This window comes from Capra hircus, chromosome 1 (assembly GCF_001704415.2).
Source record: "Capra hircus breed San Clemente chromosome 1, ASM170441v1, whole genome shotgun sequence".
Lineage (NCBI taxonomy): Eukaryota > Metazoa > Chordata > Mammalia > Artiodactyla > Bovidae > Capra > Capra hircus.
Genome location: NC_030808.1, coordinates 117,249,216 through 117,269,389, shown reverse-complemented (window position 1 = coordinate 117,269,389; position 20,174 = coordinate 117,249,216). Strand labels below are relative to the sequence as shown.

At 35.3% G+C, this 20,174-nt stretch overlaps 1 protein-coding gene across 4 annotated transcripts in view; it reads left to right on the top strand.

The window, feature by feature from the left end:
- The window catches only part of TSC22D2 (TSC22 domain family member 2), a 50,860-nt gene extending 30,938 nt beyond the window's left edge, over window positions 1–19,922 (top strand). For 3 of the 4 annotated variants that reach the window (XR_001918144.1, XM_018049048.1, XM_018049051.1), the window contains 2 exons: window positions 11,522–11,573; window positions 12,524–19,922. Coding sequence is in view for 2 of the 4 variants with exons in the window: in XM_018049048.1 (XP_017904537.1) it covers window positions 11,522–11,573; window positions 12,524–12,784 (313 nt within the window). In the remaining 2 variants the exon portion in view is untranslated. Of the gene's footprint in view, window positions 1–7,591; window positions 7,671–11,521; window positions 11,574–12,523 lie in introns of all 4 variants that reach the window. The other variant, XR_001918143.1, reaches the window with a different exon arrangement.

Sequence of the window (20,174 nt, the reverse complement as noted above, 5' to 3'; positions counted from 1 at the left end):
TTGTTCAAGAATAGCTGCTTAGTTTAAAAAATTAATATGTGGAATGCTTGAGAAAGAAGAGACAATTATGAGGATATTCAGTGAAAGAAATAGTTAGCTTTCTCAAGAAAGGGTAGTGTCTGCCCAGCCCTTCTTCTGTAGCTTTTTACCTGCTGATCTCCAGTGTCCTGGCCCTATTTGTCTTCACTCTTTAACTAGGCTCATCTCTCACAGTTCGAGCTACCTATCACATTCTGACAACTCTCAAATCTAGACTCCTTGCCAAAGATTACTCTATAGAGTTCTACATACCTATTTCTAGTAACCTTGTTTCTCAACTTGTGTTTCTCCATCGTGATCTATATCTCAGATTCAGCAGTCCCAAATGTAGCTTAAAATGTCTCATTTCCATCTGCAAGTTTCTTTGCCACTCACTCCCCACCCCTCAAAAAATCTTAACAATCTTTCTTATGACACATTAATGATCTCCCCACTCCTGAGTTGTTCCATACTAAAAACTGCAGTCATTCTTGGTGTTTTCTATGTTATAGGTGACTCTCATTTTTATCATCCCTCTGATTTCTCAAAGATTCTCTGTGCTTGAGTTATAAAACTTTCATTTTCCCTTGCTTAATCCCTGTGACCGAGCATTTTGCAGTGTCTAGCTATTCCCTTTACTCCTTTACTTGCTTGGGTAACTTTTCTAAGACTTGTCTTAAATGTTACTATCCTTTCTTCTCACTGAATCTGCACCCCTCTTCCCTTCCCTCCCCTTCCCTACCCACCCAAAGACACACACCACCACATTGAAGTAGTTAGGGTGTTTCAAAAGTCTCTAAAACTAAATAATGAAGGAAAAAAGCCCAATAAGAGTAACTTGCCTCTGGACATAGTAAACCTGAGGTGAGGCTAAGTTGCAATGTGTATTTGCTAATTCCACATGTAGTGGTCTTCTCTGTGATGAACACTAACTTCTAACATCATGTTCTTTCACCCAGTATTTGTTGAGCATTGTGTGTGTGCAGAGGAGACAGATTCGATTTTTATTTTATTTTTTTACAAAAGTGTTATCTAGAAAGGTAAATGTTACTGAGATTTGGCTATTAGGAAATAAGAGGCAGAAGTTTGTTCAGGATTTATCACCTCTTACCACCAAAGGTATTTGAATTACCTAGGTATACGGATTATTTCATTAATAATAGCAAGAACATATAGCAAGTTTAGTTTCAAATTGAAAATGAGAAATGAGAGTAAGGAATGTTTCCTCAATTATTTGTTTTGTGTTTGGTTAAAATAGTACCATTACCCAAGTTTATTAAATACCAAGAAATGTTGGAAAAGTTTTGCTGTTAAGTGTAGGAGATGATTTAGAGGTGATCCAGTACAGCTATTTCGTGTTACAACTTTACAGGAAAAAAGGCCCCACAGTCAGCATAGCAGGCAATGTATTCAGGACTCAAATTCCAAGTATACAGTTTTTGAGTCTTAAGTTCTGTAGCATTGTTTATTAAATGTCTGCCAGCCTCATGGTAGATTGTTAGCACTTTTGTGTGGTAGGAGATTGATGAAACTGTTAGAACACACCCTATATGCGGAGTGCTGCAAGTGTAGTGTGAAGTATGACTTACTGTATTACTTCTGGAAGAGTTACAGAACGCTTTCCAGAAGAGAAAATATTTGAGCTGAAAGCTCTAAAAGAATGGTAGAGTGTTTAGAGAGTGAGAAGCAGTATCAACAAAGAGAATAAAAGTAAACCACGGAGCATCTTAAGGAGTTTAGACTTTTCACTTCAAAAGTTGCAGGCATTTGGAGTTGGGGAGAGGTGAGGTGGTATAATGTAAAGGTTAGCATTAGAGATACATATAGTAAGCTAGTTCTTGATTCTTCCCCCACTTTCCCTGCCATACGCACTTTGGCCCATTTGTATGTGATTGCTGAAGAACTCAAAGTTACTTTAAAAATTGTAGATGAATTTAGCTACATAAAAAGTTGTTTTATAATAGGCCCACTGCTAGGTAAAAATTTATTCAATGCTTCTTGGCCTCTGAAATGAAATGCAAATCTTAAGAGCTTTACATTTTTGTTTTTATTGCCCTTGATATTCTTTTTTATTATGTTCTTTCTCCAGTTTTGTTCATTTTCATATACTTACACCATGAAAATTTCCTTAGTTGGTAACAGTGTTATTTCCTCATAGTCAAAGGGAAGGAATGCCATATTGTTAACCATTTAAAGGAGACTTGATCTTATCTACAAAATGGCTGTTAATCGTAGTCCTTTCCCTGAAAGTATTTTTCTTAATCTTTATCCTTTTCCTAACACAGCTGGAAAAATTTGAGCTTTTATGTGTTTGTAATGTCTTCATTAATATTAAGAATTTTTATTGAATTTTTCTCTTCTACTGAAGTATTGTTTTTTGTCGGAAAGATAGGTCTTAAAGTATCAGAAACCATAGAACTTTTACTAGGTTAACCTATATGGTACTTTAATCACCAAATTTTATATTTTTAGATGTTGATTAACTATCAGCTTCTGTCCCGGCAGACTAAAGGGAATGGATTTAGAATATCTAAACTGAATATGTGGAACTATATCCACTATGTTATTTTTCAGTATAACTATGTTAAATAGGTTTTTGTTAGTTATTCTGAACATGAGTTGGGAAAAATACCTTCCTAATCTCTCTCCTCCTTTTTTTACTCTCAGATACCAGTGTACATCTCAGTCTAGATAATTGTCAGTCGTATACTGTTTTCCCAGTCTCCAGGAAGTAAAGTTAGCCAGGGCTATAGTGTCAAATTTTAAATTTAGGCTTAAACACCTCCGTTATGTGTCCTTCACTCCCCTGTAATTTCGCTATCACCAAATTACCAGTTGCTGCTTTGTAAACAGTAAACTGAAATCTCTTTCAAGAGTGTCTCCTTTAAATGTAAGCACTCCAACATTGGGGAAAATGCTACCCTCCTACCCCTTTCTCACACCCTTTCTTTTTTCAGTCTGACTCAGGAAGGAAATAACTTTTTCATTGTGTCAAACCTTGCCTAATGCTAGTCTAATAAGAAATAACAGTGCATAAGCTCATTTATCTTATGTAATTTATCTTATGTAGATATGATTTTTCATGTACTTGTTACATTTAAGTATTTAACCTGAAGTAATAGAATGTTAGGGCTTCCGTGATGGCTCCCACGTAAAGCGTCTGCCTGCAATGCAGGAGACCCGGGTTCAAATAGAATGGTAAACTTTCTTAGTTTATTAGAATGTTTGCACTGTAATGGTAAAATTGCTATGCTGTTTTCCTTTTATATAAGTCTCCTGACTAAAGTCTTATATCTTCCATCTTGACTGTTTTAACAGAAAAATATTTTTAGTTTGGCTAGTTTTTAAGTTGTTTCCTTAGAGTAGCTCAAGAAAAATATGTATATAATTATATCAGAATTTTACTATCAAATAATAATTCCTCCAAAATATCATAACGTTGAAGTGTAAAGAAATCTGGAAAAAAGTAAAAAAGATCTTACTAATACTTTATTTGGAATTCATTTTTTAATGCAACACTGTGTAAGCTTATGTAGCCTGTTGTATCTTAGATACTTATCTGAGAGACTTTTACTATTTAGTTACCAGCATCACTTTAAACAGAAATAACTATACTGTGAGTTATGTTTTTAAGTGATTTTAATTCACCCTAAGCCAAGGAAATAAATTTTACAAATCACAAGTATCATGTATATTAATAGTTTCCTGTGTTAAACATAGTACCTAATCTTTCAGAAAGAAGAAGTTCCAAAAGCAAGTGGAGTTGTTGGTCCTCTTCCCTCCTTTCTTCCTTTCTTGTTTCCTGTCTGCCATTTGGTCATGTCTTAGGTTCACACTGTAATAACTCCTTTATGAATCATTTTCATTTTGGAAAATGTTTTTCAGTATTCTTCAAAGTGCATGAAAGTAGTCTTCAATCCCTGTTCCCCTTGTGCCTTGCCTTCGCAAACAGATAACTTTCTTTGTGTGTGTTTCCAGTCTGTCTGCATATACAAGCAAATACATAATCTCCCTCTTCACATAAATGATAATATATACACATCATACGGTTTCCATCTCAGTACACAGAACAGCATCTTTGTGGGTTTTTCCCCTTACTAAATGGCTAGTATTAAATGAATGGCTATACCATGATTTATTTAAACCCCTTCCCTATTGCTAGTCAGAAGCCTTGCTGTTACGAACAACGTTGTAATGAGTAATTTTGTCAGTACATTTTTCCTATGTATGTAAAAATACCTGTTGGATAAATACCTACTTGTAGTATTGCTGACTTGAAGAGTGAGGGTGTGTATGTACGTGCAAAATTTATTAGATGTAACCAAATTGCTCTCTATAAGGATTATACCATTATACCATTTTTCATCAGCACAGTAAGAGAAGGCCCATTTTCCCACAGCCTCACTAATTTTGCATTAAATTTTAATATGTTTGCCAGCGTGTTTAGGGAAATAATATCACATATTATAGTTTTAGTCTGTATTTTTATTATGAGATAGAGTATTTTTTAATGTCTTGTGAATGTTCATGTGTATTCTACCCATTTTTCTACTGGGGTTTCTTGTCTTACAGATTTATAAAAGTACTTCATATATTTTGAGGCATATAGTTAGAAAGGCCTCTCCCACTCCCAAACAGGAAAGAATTCCTTCCTAAATGGACATTTTTAAGGTCACTGATACAGATATGTGGTTGACTTGGACGAAGGGAATCTGAGGTAGGAGAGGGACTTTGTATTGATGGTATACCTTTTTGTGTGTACCCGCTGAATTTATTTGACTTCCCTGGTGGCTCAGATGGTAAAGCATCTTCCTACAATGTGGGAGACCCAGGTTCAATCCTTGGGTTGGGAAGATCCCCTGGAAAGGAAATGGCAACCCATTCCAGTACTGTTGCCTGTAGAATCCCATGGATGGAGGAGCCTGGTGGGCTATAGGCCATGGTGTTGCAAAGAGTTGGACATGACTGAGTGACTTCACTTTCACTTTCCTTTCACTGAATTTATTCTTTACTGTGTACTTGTATCTCGTTTAAAAGTTTTATTTGGAATACTTATAGATAAGTTGCCCCCCCAAAAAAGAAGTACAGGGAGGTCTTAGTATCCTTTCACCCAGTTCTTCCCCCAATGGTAAAATTTTGCATGACTATAATATAACACCTGAAGTCCAGAAACTGACATTGGTATAATCCACAGTGTGTATCCTTTTTTCCTCTTATTAAATATTCTTTTCTGAAACAAAATTTCAGGATTTTGACCTGAAATTAATTAGATGAATGTAAAATATGCTAACGGTATTGGTGAGCAAGGTTTTTATAGATGTTAAAAACAAATATCAATCTTTGTATATTTAGCTGGGTTTTTAATATTTCCTTGGTAAAAAGCTTTTTTCACAGTAAGATTGAGTACTTGATAACGTTTAGTTTTGTGAATAGCCATTTTATCTGCTTGCTTAGCATGATAACAGCTTTTATGGTCCACAGAAATCACTTATTTTGTGCTACTGAGAATAAAATCTCCATGGGGACTTTGCCTATGTTTTTTAAACCATGAAATTAAACAGATTGTTTTTACATTGTTAGAACTTATGGTTAATAATTAGGGTACATACAATTTGAGTTCTTGGCTTAATTTTCTGTTAATTTTGTCTTACAGTTTTATTCTTAACCGCAGAGGTTTGCATTTAGCCAGAGACTGTCTGTATGAATTTTTATCTACATAGGCTCTTTTTTGGAAGGAGGATTGTCACTTGCTCTTAACTGTGAGAAAATGTAAATAGTTTTTAAAATTCCTTTTGATGGCTCCCACGGTAAGGCGTCTGCCTGCAGTGCGGGAGACCCGGGTTCGATTCCTGAGTTGGGAAGGTCCCCTGGAGAAGGAAATGGCAATCCACTCCAGCACTCTTGCCTGGAAAATCCCATGAAGGGAGGAGCCTGATAAGCTACAGTCCATGGGGTTGAAAAGAGTCGGACACGACTGAGCGACTTCACTTTACAGAAAGGGTAATAGTTTTTTGTTGTTGGTTTTTTTTTAACCTTGATAAGCTTGCTGAGCTGTAGATTCATTGGATTTCTTCTTTTGCAATCAGCTACTTAACAATTACTTTCTAAAAATAAAAACACACATTTCTTTGAGAGGAGGCAAAGTGTAATCCAGATTAGAATTAAACCATTTATAGCACTAATGATATAGAGCTGCTTATGGGCGGTGGGCAAGGGGTTGAAGATTGTCAATGATGTGTTGGAAACAGTATGTGATTTTTGAGGACTGGCCTCCAAGAAAGACTACAGCTTCTACTTTTAAGTTTAAAAAGAATTGATTTTACCTGGTTTGGGTAAAGGTGCTTGAACCTTAGTGTATGAGATTGCCAATTCAGTCAAATAAGTTCTTATCACACAACATTTTATTTTGTGATTTGTGGAATTCCTGTTTTAATTGTATTGTGCTTCAACAGAGAAGATTAGGAGGGTCTTTGTGTAAAGCAAGGTAATTTTTAAAATAATATTCTGCATATGGATCTGTATAGTCTTAAGGTACCTTCAACTTTCTAACAAAAGAACATTTTAGTCCTTAGCAGAGAATCAAACTATGCTGGTTGTCTAAAGATCACTGAGCAAGTGCCTTTTCCTAGAAGCTACTTACCTTGTTTTCAGACCTGAACCTCTTCTAGGAATATGCTAGATAAGATAAATGGCATGTTATGAACATAGTAGGATCCATGCTTGTGGTTTCACAACTAAGTTTAAGCACTTTTCACAATGCACACAACTCTGTATTTCTTTTAGGTCATTATAGATAGTTGCTTTCTTCCTTTCACAGTCTTAATGTTGTGATAGGAAAAGCATGTGTTTTGACATTAATTAGGTTAGGTGGGCTTCCCTGGTGGTGCAGAGGTTAAAGCATCTGCCTGCAATGTGGGAGACCTGGGTTTGATCCCTGGGTTGGGAAGATCCCCTGAAGAAGGAAATGGCAACCCGCTGCAGTATTCTTGCCTGGAGAATCCCATGGACGGAGGAGCTTGGTGGGTTACAGTCCGCGGGTTGCAAAGAGTCAGACACGACTGAGCGACTTCACTTTCACTTTCTCGGGTTGTGTCTGAGTAAGTTACTAGGCTTCAGTTTCCTCAACTGTAAAGTGAGAGTATTACTCAGGCTTGGAGTAAGAACTCACTAAAGTGTGTGTGCTGCCATGAAGTGAGAAGTCATTTGTGTTCCTTTCCTCTACCTTGTTGCTTTGTTAATAAGCATTTTTGGGACTTCCCTGGCAGACCAGTGTTTTAGACTATGCTCTTCCACTACAGGGTCGCAGGTTCAGTTCCTAGTTGGGGAGCTAAGATCCCGCGTGCTGCACAGTGTGGCCAAAAAATAATTTTTAAAATGGCATTTCTATTGAGAAGAAAGACAGCAGTAGTCAAAGTGTAATAGTGAAGAAATGTGCACTATTTTTATCTTAAACAGTAGTCATGATGTCTCTCTCCACATTAATAAAGAAAAATTTTGATTTCTCATAAGGAATTTTTCTTCAGTATGAGATCAAGTTAAGCCTAACTTTGCCTTCACTGGTTTTAATTTTTAGAGAGGAAAGACGGGATGATTTGCAGTCACTGAGCTGAGAGCATGGATGAAAGAGTTAGCCTATTAAGAAGGATGCAAATGTAAGACACTTGTGAAGACGGAGCGAAGTCTCCTATCTGGCCCCTTGTCTTCTCAGTGAGGTTGCAAGTAATCTAATGTGATAAGAGTAAGCAGGCCTGGGGAGAAAAACTGTGGTGGGGAACCAATTGTGGTAAATTAAAAGATGAACAGCGTGAAAGTCCATCCAACACTGATACTTAAGTTTTCACTTTCTCTTAAGTTTTACTTTCCTTACGAATGTGATTGTAATTTATTTAGAGCACTATCAAGCTCCTTTTGGTTCCTTTGGGAGCCACAATTCCAAGAAACGAACATTCATTATATAAAAAAGTAATAGTCATTCTTGTGTTTCTTCTCACAGTTCTATATTTCTGTCCATTCCCTCAGTACCCACAATTGTTTATTCATCTAATAAATGCTAATCCACCTATGACTTTATTCTAAAAGAGTGACCCATAGTAAACAGAAAGTTTCTTTATGAAAATTACCCCCTTTTGTAGCACTGTATAGTTTATCAGAATAGTTACAAAGTGTTACGAAGCCTTCTCTTAAGGAACTCAAGTTCAGAAACTGGTTATTAATCGCCCAGTTAGTGTAGTGAATGCAATAAGAAAGAAAACAAGGCCTAATACTGTAATGTTAGGTCAAGGAAGCAAATAAAAGAAAAGTATTCATTCTGTTGCAGCTAATCATTCTCATTTTAAAAGATTGTGAACCCCAAACCACTATGTTGACTTTGAACACAATAGAAAACACCTTATTACCCTCATTGATCCCATGTTCTGGGATCATCAAATAGAATACCCTCCTATTTGTTTTTATTTAAAACTACCATGTTGGTGCTTGCTTGCTTAGTCGCTATGTCCAACTCTTTTGAGCCACCAGGCTCCTCTGTCCACAAGATTTCCCAGGCAAGAATACTGGAGTGAGTTGCCATTTTCATGTCCAGGGGATTGAACCCAAGTCTCCTGTATTGCAGGCAGATTCTTTACCACTGAGCCTCTTGGGAAGCCCATTTTGTATCTTTATTTTTAAAGCAGTAGTTCTCAAACTTTAGTTTCTTGCATATCAGCTGGAGGAGTTATTAAAATAGATTTTTTTAATCCCACCTCAAAAGCAGGTCTGAGTGGACTGGAATATTTGCATTTCTAACAAGTTCCCAGATTATGCTGATGATGCTCCTGGTTCAGGGACCACACGGAGAACTACTGATTTATTTAAACTCAAAAAAATAGAATGGCTTCCTAATATGAACCAGTGATTGTTTCTAATATATTCAGTAACTGTTGTCATATTGACTCTTTCTGTACACACCTGAGCTCCTATGTGCCAAGCACTGTTCTCTTCACAGAGGTGAAGATGATAATGAACCTCACTCAAAGAGCTCAGTCTGATAGAGTTAACAGTGGTAGTATTATTTAAAGTCACTTAATCCTCACAGGAGTTTTGTGAATTGGGGTTTATAATCCTTGCTCCTTGCTCAGTCACCTCCGACTCTGCAACCCTGTGCACAGTAGCCCGCCAGGCTCCTCTGTCCATGGGATTTCCCAGGCAAGAATCCTGAAGATACCATCCTTATTTTAGATTAAAAAAAAAAAAGCTGAGATCTAGGAAGGTTAAATAATTTCCTAGAATTCACAGTGAGTATATAGAGGGGCCAGAATTTCATGGTTATGCACTGTAAAAAGTTTGTGATTATTTTATTGAAACCACAAAAGGGATGGAATATTGGTTCACCTTAGGAAACTAGAAGGCATTCCAGAAGAGATGGCAGTGAACATCTTAAGAAACAAGTAGAAGAAAGCCAGGTGAATTGGAACTGTGCGAAGATATATATGTCAGGACTGGGGTTAAAATAACTTGAGGTTATTTTATCAACAAAGAGTAGGATGCTAATTATTGTTCCTTAGCTGAGGAAATGGTTTGAAAACTGATTAGGTTTTATTTTAATTGTCAGAAAAGAAATCTTTTAAGAGTTTGAGATTTATTTAGATTTTTTGTTTGTTTGCTCATTAGTATGTAAAACTGTATTAAAGTTAGCATTTATAATAGTCTATTTTAAACTGACATATTAAAAGAATTGATTGTGTTTAAGTCATGAAATGATTTCAGTTATCCCTTGATACAGAATAAAAAAGTATAATCTGGGATTCTCAGGCAAATTCTAATCTAAATGCCTGCTGCTGCTGCTGCTGCTAAGTCGCTTCAGTCGTGTAGGACTCTGTGCGACCCCATAGACGGCAGCCCACCAGGCTCCCCCGTCCCTGGGATTCTCCAGGCAAGAGCACTGGAGTGGGTTGCCATTTCCTTCTCCAATGCATGAAAGTGAAAAGTGAAAGTGAAGTCACTGAGTCGTGTCCAACTATTACCATCTTTTTTGCCAAATTATGGCCAGTATTGGGGACTTTATCCATATGGTGTCTGAACTGAACTTTACATTAAAGTTTATATAGTTTTGTAGTTTATAGTTACATGAAGCCATATTTAGTCTCTACAAGCATTTAAAGTCTAACATATATAAGTATTAATGATCTATATATCCTTTCCAGTTATTAGGTATACAGAAGCTCCTTTTCATCTTAGCAATAGCAGGAAGTGAAGTAGTATCCTATTATTAATATTGTAAATGCTCAGATAAACAAGCTTAGTGTTTTCCATGCATTGACTCAGAGTTTAGAGGATTAAAAAGTTCAAAGGCCACTGAGGCATAGATACCAACCCCTTCATTTTACAGATGAGGAAACTGAGGCCCAAGGAAGCTAAATAGATGATTTACTGATGTAGGGTAGTGAGTAACAAAACCAGGATTGTAACCATGTCTACTTAGATTACAATATAAAATGTACCACTACATCAGATAGGATATTTCTGAGCCTCAATCTGATATAACATTGAGGGTCCCCATCATCTAAAGTAAAATAGTCTTCAGATATATTAGCACCTAAATTTATCACTAAATATTAAATGAAGAATGTGTAGTAAAGTTTTATATAAAAATAAAGACCTTTTCCTGTATTGAAACAGTAGATTAATATATCAGATTTAGAAATATCTAATAACTGTTCTTTAAAATTTACAAAAACACCAAGAAAAGGATATAGGTCCTTGCTATATACATAGGAAAATATAAACTGCCAAAGAGGATAATTATTCAGCCTTCTGTGTCATTATCATATACATCTAAAATGATACTTGAACTTGAGATATACTTACCAGCTAAACTGTTTCCAATTGTTTCTAGGAAAATTTGGTCTAAACCACATACCTTAGTTGGTGATTTTTGCCAGGTAGCAAGCTACAGTCAAAGCATGCAGGTCTGCCAGACAGTTGAGTTCCTTGTTAACCAACCCTCCAAGTACTGTTTGCCCAAAAGCCCTCTGAATCATTTTTACAAGCCAGTTTTTAAAATTTAAAAACGAGATATTAAAAATATAAAAATATATAGGAGTAATCATCTGAATTTACTGCAATAAGTAACCACTAAAATTTTTGCATGAAAGTTAATTAGAACATACAGTTAGTAAATGAAGAGATGTGGAGCAGATACTGCTCATTTGAAATATATCTAAAGGTCACTGAATTGAGAACTCCTGGATAGAACTGGGAGTTAATTTTTAAAGTAGCATATATATTTCATAGGCAAGTTAGAAATGTTGAAACTACAAAGGATTTTTAGAAATCACCTATTTGCTGAGATCCTCATTTGCAAAGTGAGAGCTTTGAGTATGAAATTCTGAAAATAGACTAATAGTCTATTTTAAATTACTATTTTGGTTTTAAGTAAAACACAAATGTTTTTATTTACTTTAAGAGTTGGAAGGGAGCTTACGTTTTTTAGAATAATTTAATGAAATATTCTAATTTTTTCCAGTGCATCTGGGGGAGGTGGTGTAGCCATTGACAACAAAATAGAACAAGCAATGGTAAGTAAAAATTTATAGTCTTCTCATTTCATACATTCTTGGGTTTTATCAGTCCTAAAAAACAAGTATCTAATTTCTTTAAACCAGGATGACCAAAGTATATTTTTCAATAATAAGATTTAGTTGAAAATGCTAAAACATTGAGAATTTTTAGTTTAGAAATACCACTAGAGTAAATACTTTTACTACTTGAACATCTTACATTTCATGTTACGCTACTGATAAGGACCATTTGGGGGGATATATATAATCAACATGCATTTGATCCCCTAAATATCTCAGCATCAAGAATAACTTAGAGACCTGGACTTTTCTGGTGGTCCAGTGGACAGAGAGTGTATTACTCAGCTTTAATAAAGAGGCTTGTTTCTGTTGACTCTGGTTCTGATTTCTGCTGTTACTTTCAGTTTTTCTTAAAGATTTATACTCAACATTATAAAAAGTATTTTGATTCAAGTTATTAAAACTATAAATAGGTTGTCAATAAAGGCCATTAGTCTGCCTTTTTTTTAATCCTAAGATTTTGAAGTTGGAAATTGCAGGTCACTTTATTTTTTAAAGCATTACTATAACTAGTTTAATAGCAGTTTAGTTTCCTTTGTTCTCTTCATCTGACATCTAAGTATTTGATTTTAAACTTTTTTTTTAATTTTAAGCTTTATTAATTGAAAATTTAAGGAGCTGGTTTTTTTTTTTTTAATCACTCCAGACTTTGAAAAGAAAATTTTGGACTTGCTGCCCCAGTTGGGAACTAGATTTTTTTCCACCCCATCTTCCTCAGGGTTGGTCAGGAAACAGTAGAAACATAAAAAGCAAGAGCAGGAAAATTAGCATAAAATCATCTTGTGTTTATAAGGCACACCACAATCGTCTTGTGTTTATAAGGAGAACCAGATAGCAGCTCCTTCCCCTTTCACCCTTTTTGACATTGCTAATTTTGTTTTTCACAGGATCTGGTGAAAAGCCATTTGATGTATGCAGTAAGAGAAGAAGTGGAAGTTCTAAAGGAACAAATAAAAGAATTAGTTGAAAGAAACTCTTTACTTGAACGAGAAAATGCACTGTTAAAATCTCTTTCAAACAATGATCAATTATCCCAACTCCCAGCCCAACAAGCCAATCCTGGTAGCACTTCTCAACAGCAAGCAGTGATAGCACAGCCTCCGCAGCCAACGCAACCTCCACAGCAGCCGAATGTCTCCTCAGCATAAAGCTTTCTTGCCTCATTAAGAAAAAAACTGAAAGCAATCTATCCTTGTGTGCCACTGGTGTTCTTTCCACTTTATACGAAAGCAAGTAGCCATGCTTCAGTTGTGTGTTTGGCCCTTTCAGTATTAGACAATCATTCTACAAGAGCTTTTCCTCTCTGAGATGTCATGCAGCGCTGTTGGTGTCCAGTTTCTGTCATCAGTACACAAGGAGAGTAATAGATGAGGTGTATTAAAGTGAGCAGAGTTTGCATTTTACCTGGTGCACACGAGTAGGGTCTTTTAAGAGCTTTGGTGGCTCTCCCATGTTTCCTATTACCCATGGATTTACCCTGAGCCTTTCTATCATATTATAAATAACAGTTCATCTAAAGAGCCACTTTTCTTTCAATATCAGTAACATTTGCCTACATAAGTTTTCATTTATTTGTGTTTTATTTATTACAGGGCTGCTATTTTCATAATGTACATGAACAATGTCACAGAACTTTTTTAATTTTTTGGAATAATTATAAGTATCAGTAAAGGAATTGAAAGACAGGATTGCATTTAATAGATAAAACGTTTAGGCAATAATTGAACAAAAGAATCCTGGCATATTTCTAACACTAATGGCAATTTACCTTCGGTATTTATTTTCAGTAGTAAAGACCCAGCTTGAATGTAAATTTTGTATAGTGTAAGTATGAAGAACATAGTGCAACTGTACAGGTAGTCACCAGTTATTGTGATATAATAAATAATTGGGCTATTTTGATGAAGAAAACTGTTCATTTGTTTCTACTTTCTAATAGAAATTGCCACGATTCCTCTGCTTTTTGACATTTCGTATGACTTTTTTCGGGTGGGAATAAAAAGCTGTGAAATTGTTCAACCTACTTTGTAACCAAAGAAGCAAAGCTGTGTAATGGAGTTTTGTTTGTTTTCTTTTTTTTTTTATAATGCACATTCTTTATGTATTTTTATTTAGTGTTTTCTCGGTCACAATTTTCTTTGCTGTCTAGCATGATCTGCATGACCTATAATCTTTGAACCACTTTCGTACCTCATGTTTTTATCCAGCACTCTTATTGTAATATGTACTAGTCTGTGAACAATGTCAAATAAAAAAGAACGAACAGGTAGTGTGGTGGAGCTAGCTAGTGTATTATACACTAGTTGTAAAAATAAAAATGAAGTGAGCCATCTTTTGTTCATTTAAAATGGTGTTTTGAATTTCGTATGCAGAAAACGTTTTGTTACATTGCAGATTTTAATGTATTTAATAAATGCAACATGCAGATTAAGTGCAGTGTATACTGAGTATTTAAATTAAAATGTACATTTCATAAATACAGTTTCAAGAGAAAGCATCATTTTGTGTATACTAACACATTAAGTGTGTGTCAGAAATTGATGTATAAATATATATTTTAACACATTTTCTGAAATTAAACTGCAGTTTTGTTGAAATATTTGGCTCTATATGTGTTCAAAATTTAATTTGATTAGATTTGTATTTTCACAGTTCCAGATATTCCTTCAATGAAAACCTGTTACTAATGACTTAAGGATGGTTCTTAAATCTTCAAGGTAAAATAACTTAAAGAATGCAAGAACAGTGAGCAATATTTGTACTTGATACTCATATTATGTCAATGACATTTAAGTAGGAAATCCTTGTCTACCAAAACTTTTACTTGAATTCAGAAAGGTGCCTGTAGAAATTAAGATGCTCTATATCTATAGCCAACTAGCTAATCAGGAGTTACTGAGAATCAATAATTAGCTCTCTGCATTAAAAGAAGACAAATGTTCTTTATTTAAAATAAAAAGCCACAAACTAAATGCATAAAATCAGAGTGTACATGGAACTTCCAGTTATTTTATATTCTACTTATGCTGCAGGATATATTCACTAAAAACAGAACTTTAATGTTAATAGAAATAACTAAAGGAACTTAAGTCCTTAGGCTTGAAGAAGCAACCCGAAGATATGGAGTAAGATTGCTAAGTAGAGCTGTATCAGATGAGCTAGGAAGTGAAACTTCCGTGTTGGAATGTTTACCAAAAGGCTCTCCGGGTGTGCCCCTGAAGTGCGAACAGTATATTTAATACAGGTGGAGAAAAACTAGTATTAGGAAAAGTTGGAATTTTTGTGAAAATATCAATTTTGGTGTTGGGAGTAGAAAAACACTATAATTCCTAAGTAATAGTCATAAAGGAAATGATTCATATGTTTAAAATGGTAATTTAAAGCAATTATGATTACATTTTTTTAAAATCACAGTAGAATACATGAATAGTTCACAGAAGAAATAAATGGCAGTTTCTAAGGGTTTAACCTCTAGTAATCTAAAAAATACAAGTTAGTATTTAACAAAATTATTTGTCTTTAAATAGCAGGACCTAATGTAGAAAGGCAAGCTTTCTGTAAATGTCTAAAAAGTAAGTTGGCAAAAATGTACTGAGCCTTAAATATTAACAAACTTCAATTTAATGACATGAGAAGATAACTAATGGTGCCATGTTCAAAAAATGCTAAACTATAGTAGTGCCTGTTGTTTGCTTCCCAACTCCCCTGCCTTCCCTTTGGACCTGTGGAAGGAAACCTGTATATCCATACCTACTCTCATGAGTCCCCCACTTCAAAGTCAGGGACAACTTAGCGTGGAAAATCTATATGCTTGTCTGCATCAGATAGACTGTATTTTAAAGCAACATCAAGCATTCCTCCAATTGATTAAATCTTTAAATTTCAGTTTTACCTCTGATACTTAGGGTCTCCAATTAACACATAGCTGGAATATCAATTTACTAAGATGCTAGTTTAGGAGCACAGTCTTTGTATGAATGCCATCTGTAATTTTCTCAGTGAAATGCTCACAGGCCAGGGTACCACAGAGGTTTTCTGTTTATTTACTTTAGCCAACTGCAGAATCATAGGACATTTTGTTTCTGATATGGCAATATGTACAAACTTTATTGCCCCCCCCAAAAAATTAGGTAGCTACAATGTTATTTTATAGCTTACTATACCACCCCCCAAAAAAGGGGTTGCGAGATATACATGGTTATTTTAACTCATAATTTTTTGTCCAAAAATAGCTGGATATTGCCAATTCTATTTCCAATGTTCTGAACTAAGCATAACAAGTATAAAGACAGGAATGCTTTACTATCAAGCCCTCAGTGATGGCCAATTAAAACTCATTATTCTGTCATGGGTCAGAGATGAGGGTATTTCTCCAAGTTCCAAACACTAGTCATTTCTGGACCTTTAAAAAAAAATGGAAGGGGGAAAAGGGGTGCAGTGTACTTAAGATTATAGTAACCAAAATATCTGTTCATGAAAATTCTTTGTAGAACCAGAATTAAAATATCACTGGATTTTCTGGAAGCAAATTTTTAAGATGAAGTTGGTTTTTTTTTAAGGAAGTTATAGCTCAGTGGCAGGCAGTTTGTGATGTGACTCAATTCTCTTTACTAATTGAATTCAATTGAAAAGGACAAAGCCCACCCTTCAACATTCAGAGTTTAAGGATATAGACAAACCAAGAGATACAATGGCAATAATAAAGGTCTCTTATGCACCATCAAGGATGGCTTTGTTAGGGAAGATTTCTCAAAGAGGTGACACCTGAGTCTTGAAGGTCACAAAAGTAAAACAGTGCTCAAAGAGTATAAGCAAGGCTTGTTTCCTAGGAGGCAGGCAGTCAACGACTGCCTCACTCACCTGGCATCGATTAGGAAAGCAGGAATGATTTCGTGAATTTAAGCAATTGGATTGTAATTAGAATTTCATTTCAGAAAAATGAATCATTCCAGCAGTGCATAAGAGGTCGTTGAGGGGTAAAACTAAAAGCTGACATAATTTAGGAAGGACAGTAGTATTAACGTAAAAGAAATGATGGATAGGCAAAATTGCATAGGCCATCTTCTGACATTCATGAAGGAAGCTGGTCGTGAGTCTTTCTGTATCATCTTTGCCTCCATGATGAACATTACATTCCTAGCATCAGGTGCCTCTTGCGCCAAGGAAAGATCAGAGAGAACTCTTAAGTCTTAGTTTGAGTAAGACTTTTGCTTCCATATATCTCTATGAAATGAAAGTCTTTGTTTCCTGTTTAAGGAATTTCAAGAATTTAAATAAAGGGTAGGGGGGACTAGACCAGCCTTGGCTGTCTTTTAATGCCTTTGTGTAAATCCAGTCCTAAAGGTAAACCAAATTTAGCTCTTTTATAGTGACTAGGGATTAGAGTGGCCCAGAAGGATGAATTCAAGGTGTGTCCCTCAGAGCTCTCTCTTCCTCCCCAGAAAGGATAATATGGGTTCTACCTCCATTGCAGACATTTGACAACCCAAATCAGAATGGGTTCTGCTAGGCTGTAGCCTTTCATTCTTTGACACAGTTCAGTTCAGGTTTCTTTCTGCCCTATGAGCCCCTGCCTAAGCAAAACTGGACATTTTCTTCCACCTCCTCCTGGCTAGTAATCCATGTTTCTATATTCTAGCAATACTAATAGTTTCTTATTTAGAGATGTATATTTGCATCCTGTTTTTTTCCCTTTTTTGACTTTCCAGAATGCATTCCAGTTTCATTTATTTCTCTAGCAGGTTTCAGAATTTTTATGGTAAGATCAGCTCTTTATAAGCATGTATTCCTTTCGTCAGTAGAGAGATTCTTGTAAAAGTGCTTCTTAATGATTTCCTTCAGTTCACTGCAATTGGATTGACGTGTTCACAAATAAAAATGGTAAGCGGGGCACTATACAAAGAAAGTTTAAGGTCTTAGATGGCCTTTTTGTTTTTAGCAGAATCGTCAAAAATAAAAGTAAGACAGCCTTTCAGGATTGATAATGGTAAAGTAAGAAGCTGCTATTCTGCACTGGCACAGTCTACTTGGCTCATAGAACTTGTTCAACATTCTTGGACCATGTAAGTTAGATTTATTTTTCCTTCTCCTCATCAGGGAAACTGATAGATTAAATAGTTCAGGGAGTTTCCCCAAGGTCTAATGACTTAGGTTGAGCTATTAAACAGAGCATTGAAGTTTATGAACTAAGGCATTACCCATGAGAGCCAAAGTCACTCCTCTGAAAGAAGGAAAAGGAGTGCTAACTTTGATCCTAAAAATAACTGAATTTTAAAATATAGCATATGTAACACTTTTACTTCCCCATAAAAAGTTGAATTTACCTTTTTAATTCATTGTTTTGCATGCCTGATATTTTTCTGTATAACAACCATAAAGTATGCTTGCCCACTTAAATTCAGAATGTTTCCCAGATCTCAGTTCTCGCTGTCATTTAGCAAGCAAGCAGTGTATCTATAGATAGATCATACCTGAGGCAGTCCATGAACAGCAAGGGAACATTTTTCTCACATTTGGGTGTGAACTGTCAGGTCAGTGTCTAGTTCTAGTGTTCCTACTTTAAGAAAACAATAAAAATTCACAAAATATATATAATTTAATCAGGCGGCAGATGGACAGAAAAAAATATGCATAACTTTGTTATGCCCCTAAATTTTTTTTTTAGAAACTTGAGTTTTGTTTTTTTATTTTATAGGAACACTATTGAAATGCAATTCAATTCTAGTTCAAGTCAGGCACTGCCTGCAGCCTGAATGGAATGTTTGGGGGTAGAAAAATGAGGCATGATTTAAACACTTCAGGAGTTCATGGTCCAATGTAAAAGTAAAAGAGCATCACATTGTTTTTCAAAGTAAATCTCATGATTTGTGGACCTCATTTCATTTGTGGAATGAAACATTCTTATAAATGAACAGTAATATTGCCATGCCATGTGAAACCCTTTGACATTACCAGGAAACAACTTGAAATCACCAAAAAGCTTTAACATCAAATACTTCTAGAAAGAGGGGACCTGGCGAAAAGACCTTCCATCTCTATATTTAGCCTGCAAGGTATCCCCTAAGAAAGGAACTAGTCTGAAAGAGAAGTTTACACATTTCTTAATACTCTAAGTTTGTAGATAACAAAATTGATTTAAATAAAAAGAATTCTTGTATCATGAATTATATCCTCTATTGTCTCATAAACAACACATTCATTATCTTAGCTGACAAAATCAGTTACCATTCAGTGAACCAAGTTAATAATAACTCAGGTACCTAATACCAAAATGAAATGTGATAAAGCTGAGAATCCAGAAAGAAACACACACGTGTTGAGTAAATCATAAAAGTGACATTTCAAATCAATAAGGGAAGAATGGATTATTCAGCAAATAGTACTAAGATAACATAACCTTTTGGTAAAAAATAATTTTAGATCTCTTAACTCACAAAAATTAATTCCAGTAGGACTCACGCTTTTTGGTCACATACACATATTTAGAAATATCCCTATGAAAGTACGTAAGCAAGAAGTTTTGCAAGTAGATTGTGAAGAGATGCCCAACTTTAGACTAATAAGGGGAATGCACATTAAAACACAAGAGACTATCTCAGATCCAATTGGCAAAATATTTAAAATATAAATCAAGAGTCTGAGGAAACAGGATTCCTACCTTACCAGGGAGCATATAAATTAGCACAGCCACTTCTAAAGACAACCAAATGGTATCCATTACAATTTTAAATTCACATGCCCTATGACCCAATATTTTTCCATTTTTAACGAAACACACTTTACACACTTTTATTCATAATGTAGCTTCTACGGTGATGTCTGTTGTTCCTTTGGTTGTAACTATAAAACTGGAAAAACCAAAATATGCATCTAGGGAATGGAGCATGGTACGTGTTATACATGGTACATGTTATAGATAGACATCAGTGAAAAAGAATTGAGAGTCCTACATGCACTGACATGGAAAGATCTCTTAAGATACAATGTTAAGTTTTTTTAAGAGTTTAGGGGAAAATAGAAGGATAATACATGAAATACACATGGTACCACTGATGTTAAAACACATACCACACCCATTCACACAAATACTGTATAGTGTACATCCTAAGCACCTAATTGTGTATTATAAAAATGTATAGAGAAGGTCTGGAAGGGTACTAACCAAACTGTTCACAGTAGTTTGGTGGAGTGCGTTAGCTTTACCTGTAATGTTTGATGTTTTTGAGTATGCATTCATGTATTGTTTGTGTAATGGACCAATTAATAAATTAGAAATAAAATAAAATAGAAGATGTTTTCTTCTTGTCTGTTGCTAAAGTCTCTCCTGGTGCTTTGGATCTCAGCCTGGCTCCCCACAATTGCTTTCCCCTCAGTTCTCTCCCATTTCTTTTCCTTGGCTCTCTCCTCTGGCTTCATGGCATCAATATTTACACAGGCTCAAACTGGTAAACAAACGATAAGTAACCCCTCTTCCTCAACTAGGAATGTGCCTCCTCCGCTTGCCCTCACTGTTCCTTCTGCCTTTCTACTTCTTTGCCA